The sequence below is a fragment of the Asparagus officinalis genome, chromosome 8 (assembly GCF_001876935.1).
Source record: "Asparagus officinalis chromosome 8, Aspof.V1, whole genome shotgun sequence".
Lineage (NCBI taxonomy): Eukaryota > Viridiplantae > Streptophyta > Magnoliopsida > Asparagales > Asparagaceae > Asparagus > Asparagus officinalis.
The window spans coordinates 72,982,139-72,994,228 of record NC_033801.1 but is presented as its reverse complement, the minus strand read 5'-3'; the positions used below and the strand labels follow the sequence as shown (position 1 = coordinate 72,994,228).

The following is a 12,090-nucleotide window of genomic DNA, read 5'->3' as shown; positions in this document are numbered from 1 at the left end:
TCGTCAATTGAGGAACGAATCTCACTTCCTTCAACTCCCTAATCACCCTGTCACACATCCTGATCCGGACTGTACCAATACCACTGATAGGGCATACGTGGTCATTTCCCAAAAGTACAACATCCCCCCTCTTTCCAGCTCCTCAAAGCTGAAGAACCAATCCCTCCTAGGGCAAATATGATATGTAGCACCTGAATCCAACATCCACTCCGTAGAGTCGACATAACAAACTAATGGTAATGTTGGGCATGAGTAGCCCGAAGAATCTAAATATGAATTGTCGCCACTAGCATTGGCAACATTCACCTCTGAAGCTTGTATGGCTTCCTTTTATTCTTCCCGGCTTTGTCCTTCAACTTGGGGCAGTCGATCTTCCAATGTCCTTATTTACAAAAATGACATTGATTCCTACCAACACTCTTATAGCCACCTCCTTGCTTCGACTTGGAGCGATTAAATGGACAGTAGTTTCGACTACGGTCTCTCACTGCCAATGCATCTCCCAATGCCTTCTCGGAGGATTCACCATCTCTCTTCCTCAACTCATAGTTAATCAATGCTGAGGTCACCTCCTTATAGCTGACAATGGTTCTACCATTGATCATCATAAGGACAAAGGTACCAAAATCATCCTCTGGCAATGAACATAGCAACAACATCGCCTTATCTTCATCCTCTACCATGATATCTACATTGGCCATATCCGATAGCAATTTCGTGAAGTTATTAACATGTTCTCTAATGGAAACTCCCATTTTCATCTTGAATTGGTAAAACCTCTTCTTCAAGTGAAATCGATTCTCAATGCTCTTCGTAAGATACTTCTCATTGAGTGTTTCTCACAACCGTTTCGCCGACGTCTCGTTCATCACATCATGGATCAAATCCGACATCAAACATGATCGAATAACCTCACATACTCTACTATTCATTTTCTTTCAAATCTTATCCTCCATATCCTCGGGTTTCTCTTGTAATTCAAGTCTCCTTCAAATTTTGGGCGTCTAATGCATCCATCACTTGACATCTCCCCAAACCGAAGTTTATATTGCCATCAAATTTTTGAACATCAATTTTTGTATTATTAATGCTCAACTCTTGTATCGCCTTTGAAAGAGACGATCCTAATGTACTTGTTTCACCCATGTTGATAATTCAATCTCTTCAAATGAGAATCCAAACCCTAGCATTCTTCTCCAAAACGAACCCCAAGTCAAACCCGGAGCTCTGATACCACTTGTGGTGCGTAACGAAATCGAAGACACACAATTACAAATGATTGGAACACTAATCAACAACCAGAACAAGTAACACAAATGCAAGACACCAAATTTTACGTGGTTCAGCAAATCTACCTACATCCACGGAAGCGGCATAATAATTTCTTATTAATAATAAGAAATTATAAACAAGAGAGAAGATCTCAAACTTGTGATCTCTCTATCAAATAGGAGGTGATTTTAGATTAAAATCACCTCTCAAACGCACACACTCTCTCTCTTACCTAACTCAAATTTCCCCAATTTTAATTTCACCAACTCCTCTTCCATTATTAATGAGAACAGGAACCAAATGGGGCTCAAACCAAAAACGCAGAGAGAAAGAGAAGAGCCGCCGCCAGAGGAAATAACCCCTGCTCACTTCGTTCGTCGCTCCCAAATCGCACTCACACTTCTCTGTGAACAGGGTTTCCCTTTTATAGGGAAACCCTAGGGCGAGCTCTCTTCAATCGGGTGGGATCCAGCTGGATCTCACCACATCTCCGCAGGCGAACACATCACGAGCAGGCAAGCTCGTGATCATACAGGCGAGCTCGAACCAAACTCGCCCACAGGCGAGCTCCATCCTCGCCTCTCCAAGACCCACAAGCGAGATCCACGAGTGACAGGTGAGCTCCACGATTCCACACAGGCGAGCTTCCTCGCCTATCCACCCTTGCCTGAGCACCTCGCCCTAGCCTGCAGGCGAGCTCATCAAGCCTGCGCCTCAGGCGAGCTTTCTCACCTCCATCAGGTTCGTTCTTCTACAATCAGGGTTCAAAATCTTTGTCAAGGAAATATACATGTAAAGTCGTGAAGTTGCACACCTGTTTCAAATAAATAGTCTTTGTCACATAACATCGGCAACGAGTACAAACTTAGCATTAGTGCCAAATACTGGCAGCATGTTAACATTCCAAATAAATTATGCATAGTTTGTATATAAGAAATTTTAGTGAAGACACTGATTATGACCAAATATGGGATTGTAAACATGTATGCAATATATTACATAGTATAGGACTATAACAGGTCAACGTTTATTGCAAGTTTCACACCTCACGAACAAGCAAAGAAAACATGATTCTGCATTACATTAAGTTCATTTCTAAGGGATTTTAAACTAACTGGACGAACAAGCAAAGAAAACATGATTCTGCATTACATTAAGTTCATTTCTAAGGGATTTTAAACTAACTGGAAAGTATTACTTATCCTTAATCTCAACGCATTACATTAAGTTCATTTCTAAGGGATTTTAAACTAACTGGAAAGTATTACTTATCCTTAATCTCAACTAACTACCACGTCGGGACTTTAGGCAAACCTCCAATTTTTCTTTATGTATAAAGGAGGCATTTCTCTTTGTATATATGCCAAAGTTGATTGCATACCAACTGAAAGTTTCTATTTAAATAAAAAAAAACCTTTGAAAAACCCCCCACAACCCACCAAGACCTCTCGTTTAGGCATTCAAATTGGTCTGGCAAAAGAAAACTATATCCAGTTCAAGGCAAAAGATAATATGCTCATTGTTCAGTTCAATTATCACGTCACCAAACTGTTCTTCGAAGCACGATCACCAGCTAGCATTCAATACCCGTTAGTTGTACAATGCATTATGTCCAATTCAAATGCCAAGTACGCTCAAAATTTCATTGTTCATTTGTGAACATATGCTCAATTTTGACAAATTTGCAACTGCCTAAACAGAGTGAAGTGCATTTGGATGAGCATAATCAGCCTTGTTCCATGTAACCAAACTGATTTCACTCAAAATTGAGAATGAGAATAACCCCAGGACTGCTAACTTACCATAAACAGATAAAAGTTACAAAGAACAATGTAATCTCATTTCTGGAAAAGTGGCTTGATTTTTTAATAAATAGTCTCCAATTCATCAAATAAAGAAAATAACCATGATGCATTTGTCTTTTTCTACCGAACACTGAATGTGCATCATAATGTGCTGGTCTTACTTGATTTTTTTCAACTTCAAAACAATTTTTCTGTGGGTTCTCCATACACTAGCAGTACAATACGTAGAAGGATATGTACGAAGTTACTACCCACGCACACACTTGGAAAGTTTTACATACTGCAATACATTTAAAGCGCCCAAAATGCATTACTAAAAGTTCAACGAATTAAATTGTTGCACCGTAAACAAAAGAAGAAACTAATCAACACCTAAAATCTTCTAAATTCTCATTCAAAGAGTTATTTCTGCGTAGGACGTCCACCTAGTGATATGATAGACATTATAGGTGGGGGTATGTGTCACGAACCGCCTCATTTTGGCTCAATTGGGTGCATTTGAACTCACTTATTCATGGTTGGGTCCATGAAGATCCTAGGGTTTTCTAGAGTTTTCTTGCATAATTAAAGGTATGATAAATATCTTGTATCTAGAAGCTTCTAGGAAAATCCCATGTAAATATCTAGGGAGATATTTTAGGAGAAGAGTCTAGAGACTCAATCTTAACCATTGATTGTAAGAACAATCTAGAAGGCTAATCATAGCCATCCATTGTAAGCTAGCCTTGCCTATAAATAGGGGCTAAGGCATTTCATTTGTATAAAAAGCAAGAGTTGCTAAGCAATAAAGCAATAAGAGCTTCCACTTCCACTCTTGAGTGTTCTCTTCCCTTCTTTTGAGTGAGTGTTTGAGGGATTAGGCTGAATTAGCCATTCTGGTGAAAGAAAGAGTGACTAAGTGCCGCACGGGTTTGAGTGAGGTTTGTGGTGAAAGAATCAGCCCGTGACATTTGGTATCAGAGCAAAGGTTCGGAAGTGATAATGTCGAGCTCCGACCTTCGTTCCGAAGTACTTGGTGTGGTGGATCCGAAGGATGTTCCAAGGCAACGTAGGGATAAATCTCGTGACATCATGACGACGTTGGAGGCACGGTTGGCTAAGGTGGAGCTTACCGTAGCGGATAAGATGGAGGCTTTCGACGAGCGCATCGAGAAGTTGGAGTCTGCAGGAGACGAACTTCGGGAGGAGATGCAATCGGCCTTGAATTCCACTGTCGACATGCTACAGCAAGGGATTACATCCGTACGTGAGGAGTGTGCATTCTTACGGAGCCAAGGAGAAATGTTCCTAAAGGAGATGGCTGAATTTAAAGAAAAGTTCAACCAATATGATGCTATCTTGGCAACTCGAGGTATGACTTCACAACCTTTCATGGCTAAAGATACTCCTAAACCGAAGCCGTATAAAGGAGCTAGGGGTGCCCGGGAGATTGATAACTTCCTATGGAACATGGAAGTATACTTCAATGCTGCCGGATATAGGGATGATGCAGCCAAGCTCCAAGCCATACCTCTATATCTCGAAGACATCGCTACGGTGTGGTGGCGTAGATGATGCGAGGATATGAAAAAGGGTACGTGCTCCATTACTACTTGGGAAGAATTCAAGGTAGATCTTGTCACGACCCCAATTTCCGAACCTCAAAGGAATATTAGAGCTGGACTAAACCTGTGAAAAGTCCTCCAAAATATACATTCATTAAAAGAACACTAAAACAAATCTCTTCATTGAACTAAAACCAACAACAAATATTCTCTATAATCCCAAAAGTCAACTAAGCCAATTAACTTGATAAAAATAAATATTCCTCAACTCCAAATAAATCTCAACCTAAAGAAAGAATCTCATTATTACAAACTCTCAATTCATCATCTAAACATTAAAGACTTTATTTAACCTTCGCCTAGAAGACAATAACAATCTCGAATTATTCTTTGCTTCGTTCTAAGAATTTGACAATCCTCAATTCCACCTAATCCCGAGTCTCTGAAAAGAATAGAAATAACACAATGAGTTCACAACTCAATAAGTGGATAAATTCATACATTAAACACTGGTTTTGCAAAACTAAAATATTACAACGAGAAATAAACAAAATATAAGAATGATATAGAATCATTAATGAACTCTAGTATTTGATACAAATATTTAAGAAAATTAGAAATCATGGAATAGAAATAAGCATGCTACGTCTCAATGCGGTCAACACTTCATACTCCGGTTGACTCGGTAAACCACACAATTATTAAGCCCGTGGTTCCGAGACGGTGAGACCCAATTTAGGCTCTTAGCGCTAAAATAAAACCTCATAGAGGCACATTGAGCCCTGTTTTAATAACTTGCTTATATCCGACATATACCGGTATATTGACTTGAGATGCGTATGTTTAAAAAGAAAAATGAACAAAGTTCATATAACCAAATATGTTATACAAAAATACCAAAGGCCAAACAATAGTGAAATCAATCAACTATATATGCATCTTAACCTACTACTATATGAAAAGACATAACAATTGACAAAGAAAATAGGCATAAGCTTATACCAAATATCCATGATCGTCACAAAATCAAACTAGTCAACAAATGATATACCAGTAAATCATACGAAGGATATAATCCATCAGGAAACAAATCCACATATACTTACTATCATTTTGTAGGAAAAATACGCAATGCACAATGCATAAATTTACCACTTACTCAAACCCAAAAGACTATCGGAATACCACTCACGACGTCTCCTCGAAGTCACTTGGAACCCTAGAAAAAAAAACATCCAAACAACGATCAATGCTATTGTCTATCCTTAGACTTGATAACCTATTAAATAATCAAAATACATACTAGCTAATAATACTCTATCCAAACAAATATATAAAATCTATAAGATCCCATAGTCCATACTCAACACTAGGCATCCATATATATATCTATTTATCTATCTATCTATCTATCTATCTATATATATATATATATATATATATATATATATATATATATATATATAGGTTAATTTATTTTTATATTAGAAACTTTGGTCTGGAATGTTAGGCTAAGAAACAATTGACTTTCATGACAAAAGCAATGAAGAAAAAACAACAGCAGCAAGGTGTTGCATGCTATCAAGAGCATTACCATGGCCGACCACAAAATAAAACCAAGTTAATTGATTGTACATAAAAATTCAAACCAAACCCTAATACATTCATAGATTATTCTTTCACCAATAGACATACCTTCATTATCGTGCAAACAACCATTGCTCACTCTCTTTCAACGCACGGATCCAACAAATTTTTTTTTCTTCTTTTGCTATTCTTTTGCCGTCTTTTGTTTTATTCTCTTGTCGTTTCTTTCTACGGCTTCTCAAAAGTCAACAACTAGGGTTTTCCTCTATTTATTAGTTTTCCATTAATACCAATAAACCCTTTAACAATTTTCCATTTTCAACAAACCCCTCGGCAGATTTAAATTTATTGCTATATCTAGTACTTTCTTTCTTTGCATAAAAGTCCTTTGTAACTTAATATTCATAATATAGTCTCATTATCAATAGAAAATTTTTGGGATATTACAGATCTAAAGCGGCAATTCTACCCGGAGAATGCTGAGGATGAGGCACGAGGTAAACTCTGTCGCCTTACTCAAAAAGGTTCAATTCGTGATTACGTGAAAGAATTTTCAGAGTTGCTGCTGGAGATTCCGGACATGGGCGAGAAGGACTCTCTATTCTCGTTCATGGATGGCCTCGCGGGATGGGCCAAGATGGAGTTACAAAGGCGTGGCGTTCAGACTCTGGCCCAAGCAATGCAAGTAGCCGAGTCGCTGATCGAGTTCAAGAAGGTGAACAACTCGTCCAAGCCAAAGGATAAAAAGGGTATGCCTACTAAAGGTGGGGGAGAGAAGGATAAGCCATCCAAAGAGTTCCCACCTAAGTCAACGTCCGAGAAGGGTAAGTCCTATGACAACTCTAAAGGAGGTGATCGTTCAAAGAAGTTGGCATGCTACTTCTGCAGCGGTCCGCATAAGGCTATGGACTGTCCCAAGAGGGCCAATCTTGCGGCCCTAGTTCAGAGAGAAGAGGAGAAGCAAAATGAGGAGACCCGAATCAACTCACTTCGCCTTCTCAATGCGATCAAGGCAAAGGTAGATACAAGGCCTCGAGGGGCGATGTTCGTCGAGATAATCATTTCAGGCAAGACCTTCAAGGCCCTTCTGGATACAGGTGCTTCTCATCTCTTGGTTTCTCACGATGTTGCTAGTAGGTTGAATCTCAAGATCACCAAGGGAGGGGGTGTCATCAAAGCTGTCAATTCAAACCCCACTCCTATCGCTGGCGTGGCTCAAAAGGTGGATGTGAACATCGGAGAATGGTGCGGCCAAGAAGACTTGACGGTCGTGACCATGGATGACTTTGACGTAGTGCTTGGCTTGGAATTTTTGGATAAGGTGAAGGCCGTGTTGGTTCCATACAGCAAGGCGTGCACTGTTCCGATCAAGCACGAGAGTGTGACTTCTAAAATGCTCTCAGCCTTACAAGTGTCCAAGGGCGTCCGTCGACATGAGCCAACTTTCATTGCCACAGCTAGGGTGGAGGAAGACTCACACCAGGGAGAAGACGTGCCCAAGGAAATCCAAAGTGTCTTGGAGGAGTACCAAGACATCATGCCCGCAAAGCTGCCAAGTAAGCTCCCACCTAGGAGAGAGGTGGATCATAAGATCGAGCTCGAGTCAGGAGCTCGTCCCCCAGCCATGGGTCCTTATCGCATGGCGCCACCGGAGTTGGAGGAACTTCGGAAGCAATTGAAAGAGTTGCTGGATGCTGGGTACATTTGCCCGTCCAAAGCTCCATACGGTGCCCCGGTATTGTTCCAGAAGAAGCATGATGGGTCATTGCGGCTATGCATTGACTACCGAGCACTAAACAAGATCACGGTGAAGAACAAGTATCTCATCCCTTTAATTGAGGACTTATTCGATAGATTGGGGCAGGCAAGGTACTTCACTAAGCTTGACTTGCGCTCGGGATACTATCAAGTGCGGATTGCTGAAGGAGATGAACCAAAGACGACATGTGTGACTAGGTACGGCTCTTATGAATTCTTAGTTATGTCGTTCGGTCTTACCAATGCCCCAGCTACCTTCTGCACTATGATGAATAAAGTATTGGAGCCTTTCTTAGACCATTTCGTGGTGGTCTACTTGGACAACATTATGGTCTATAGCCAAACCATGGACGAGCATGTGGAACACTTGAGGCAGGTGTTCCAGGCGCTTAGAAGTAATGAGCTCTATGTGAAGAGAGAAAAGTGCTCGTTCGCACAGGAGGAGGTGGTCTTCTTAGGCCACATCATTGGAGGAGGAAAAATCAGCATGGAACAAGCTAAGATACGAGCCATACTGGAGTGGGAGCCTCCTACCAAGGTGACGGAGTTGCGATCATTTTTGGGTTTGGTGAACTACTATCGAAGATTCATCAAGAGCTACTCAGCATTGGCGGCTCCACTGACAGACTTGCTGAAGAAGAATCAGGCATGGGATTGGAGTCCAAAATGTCAGGAGGCATTTGAAGGTTTGAAGAGAGCTGTGACGGAGGAACCAATTCTCGCCCTTCCTAACTTTAACAAGCCTTATGAAGTGCACACGGATGCGAGTGACTTCGTAATTGGAGGGGTGTTGATGCAAGAAGGACACCCCGTGGCCTATGAGAGTCGGAAGTTAAACGACACCGAGAAGCAGTACACCGTCCAAGAGAAGGAGATGACGGCCGTGATCCACTGCCTTAAAGTTTGGAGGCATTACCTACTTGGGTCCAAATTTGTAGTGAAGACGGACAACGTGGCCACCAGCTATTTCCAGACTCAAAAGAAGCTATCTCCTAAGCAGGCACGATGGCAGGACTTCTTGGCAGAGTTTGACTATGTGCTCGAGTACAAACCGGGAGGCACGATGGCAGGACTTCTTGGCAGAGTTTGACTATGTGCTCGAGTACAAACCGGGAAAAATCAACTTAGTGGCAGATGCGTTAAGAGTTTGACTATGTGCTCGAGTACAAACCGGGAAAAATCAACTTAGTGGCAGATGCGTTAAGCCGAAAGGCGGAACTTGCTGCTATGGTGAGTCATCCTCAGAACACCTTACTTGACCGAATTAAGGAGGGTTTGTCTCATGATCCTACAGCCAAGAACATGATGGAGTACGCAAAAGAAGGCAAAACTCGAAGATTCTGGTTAGATGGAGACATACTTTATACAAAAGGGAGACGGGTGTACGTGCCATTGTTCGAAAATTTAAGGCGGGAGATCCTTAAAGAATGCCATGACTCTCAATGGGCGGGACATCCAGGTGTGCATAGAACTCTAGCTCTTGCAGAAGAGACATATTATTGGCCTCGCATGAGGGATGCTGTTGAGGCCTATGTGAAGACTTGTCTTGTGTGCCAACAAGACAAGACGGAGCAGAGAGCACCAGCCGGACTGTTAGAGCCATTACCTATTCCGGAACGACCTTGGGAGAGCATTTCCATGGACTTCATCATGGGTCTGCCAAAGTCAGATGGATGCAATATTATTATGGTGGTGGTTGACCGGTTCTTCAAATACTGTATTTTTATTCTAACCCCAGCTAAGTGTCCAGCCGAGGTAGCAGCACCACTATTTCTGAAGCACGTGGTAAAGTATTGGGGGCTACCAAAATCCATCGTAAGCGATCGGGATGGCCGCTTCACAGGGAGATTCTGGACAGAGCTCTTCAAACTCATGGGATCAGATCTAAACTTCTCCACTAGCTTCCATCCTCAGACAGATGGTCAGACGGAGCGGGTAAATGGCTTGTTGGAGGTATACTTGAGACACTATGTGAGTGCCAATCAGCAGGATTGGGCGAAGCTACTGGACATAGCCCAATTCTCCAACAATTTGCAAAGGAGTGAGTCTACCGGGAGGAGCCCATTCGAGATCGTCACAGGTCAGCAACCACTCACTCCAAATGCTATTGCTACAGGTTATAAGGGAAATAGCCCAGCCGCTTACCGATTTGCTAAGGGGTGGCAAGATCAGAATGAATTGGCACGCTCGTGCTTGAATAAGGCGGCCAAGAAGATGAAGAAATGGGCCGACAAGAAGCGAAGACATATGGAGTATCAAGTTGGAGACTTGGTTCTTATCAGGCTTTCTACATTGGATCGACATAAAGGGCTACACAAGAGCTTGATACGCAAGTATGAGGGCCCATTTCTGATCGAGAAGAAAGTGGGGAACGTAGCTTACAGGGTAAAGCTTCCTCCAACCGTGAAGTATCATCCGGTCTTCCATGTGAGTATATTGAAGCCATATCATCAGGATGCAGAAGATCCAGATAGAGGAAAGTCTAGTCGAGCGCCAACAGGGATTCGCATAGAGTTCGACAAGGAGGCCGAAGAAATTCTTGCGGATAGGACGGTTCGTGAAGCAAACAACCACCCAAGGTTAGAGTACTTTGTGAAGTGGAAAGGCTTACCCGACAGTGAGAACAGTTGGGAACCGGCACGATCCTTATGGCAGTTTGAAGACTTGATCGAGAAGTTTCGCCAGGAGAAGACTCAGCGATGAGGGCATCGCTCGGATAGGTGGAGGAGAATGTCACGAACCGCCTCATTTTGGCTCATTTGGGTGCATTTTGACTCACTTATTCATGGTTGGGTCCATGAAGATCCAAGGGTTTTCTAGAGTTTTCTTGCATAATTAAAGGTATGATAAATATCTTGTATCTAGAAGCTTCTAGGAAAATCTCATGTAAATATCTATGGAGATATTTTAGGAGAAGAGTCTAGAGACTCAATCTTAACCATTGATTGTAAGAACAATCTAGAAGGCTAATCATAGCCATCCATTGTAAGCTAGCCTTGCCTATAAATAGGAGCTAAGGCATTTCATTTGTATAAAAAGCAAGAGTTGCTAAGCAATAAAGCAATAAGAGCTTCCACTTCCACTCTTGAGTGTTCTCTTCCCTTCTCTTGAGTGAGTGTTTGAGGGATTAGGCTGACTTAGCCATTCTAGTGAGGGAAAGAACTAAGTGCCGCACGGGTTTGAGTGAGGTTTGTGGTGAAAGAATCAGCCCGTGACATATGCATGTATGCTTGCGTGAGTGTTTCTGTGCGTGTGTCATGCTATGGAGTGATTGATCTGCAACTTTATGGAACATGTTAAAATAAATGATGATCGACCTTGAAATTGCTACACTACAACAATTAATACTAAACAAGCCTTAAAACATGTGTAAATAAAACCATCATATTTGGAAGCTTCCCATACATTAATCTGATAACAGGACGTAGTATACTCTTTAAACTAAACATTTGGAATATTTAGATAACCAAAGGATTGATGTCTTTTCATTTCACGCGTTCTGATTTATTTCACCATTCTGTTGCCGTTGAAGTTTGAACTTACACCTGCCTTAAAGCTGAGTTATCATCGCTATAAACAAAACCCATATGCATTTCATTTTGATTTCAATCCATTTTTTTAAAAAAAAAACAATCTTTGACCAGATTTTGGACGTCAACAACGAAAATATTATAAAAAACACCCAAAATTTTCCATCTTTTAACGAAATTAAAAACTACCTTAAGGCTCTCCACAACTCCAGGAACCACCTCATGCTCCAACCCCGAGTACTCCCCCTCGGTATTCTCCCTTATCACCACAATATCAACATTCTCATGTCGGCTCGGCAACCCAGGCAAGTTGAAGCAATTGACAAGCGAGGCATACAAATCCAGCTCCCTCCTCAGCTGCATATCCAGCGAGTTCACCCCTCCGCCGACCGGTGTCGCCGCCATTGAACTCGAGATTGGCGAGATCTAGGGTTAGGGTTTGGTGAGGTCTCTTGAGGTGAGATTTGGAGCATGAGGTGAGATATTGGCAAGCGGTGGAGGAGGGGAAAGTTTGAGAGAGAAATAAATATTTTGGTGGAGGAAGGAGGTCTGAATGGGGGATAAAACTTTTTTTTTTGGTGGGGGGGGGGGGGT

General features: G+C 41.8%; 1 protein-coding gene across 4 annotated transcripts; it reads right to left on the bottom strand.

The window, feature by feature from the left end:
• Window positions 1,249-12,067, bottom strand: LOC109822396 (isocitrate dehydrogenase [NAD] regulatory subunit 1, mitochondrial-like). 4 transcript variants are annotated; one of them, XR_002242109.1, is made up of 3 exons: window positions 11,686-12,067; window positions 5,781-5,840; window positions 4,776-5,063 (listed from the first exon to the last, which is right to left on the bottom strand). XR_002242109.1 is itself a non-coding variant. In XM_020388594.1 (2 exons), exons 1-2 carry the CDS (start codon window positions 11,899-11,901, stop codon window positions 2,030-2,032), a joined length of 273 nt encoding a protein of 90 aa, XP_020244183.1. In that variant the 5' UTR covers window positions 11,902-12,067; the 3' UTR covers window positions 1,249-2,029. The 4 variants fall into 4 exon arrangements, 2 of the variants coding, with proteins under 2 accessions (XP_020244183.1, XP_020244184.1); XR_002242110.1 differs by lacking the exon at window positions 11,686-12,067 and adding an exon at window positions 6,317-6,471; XM_020388594.1 differs by lacking the exons at window positions 4,776-5,063; window positions 5,781-5,840 and adding an exon at window positions 1,249-2,086.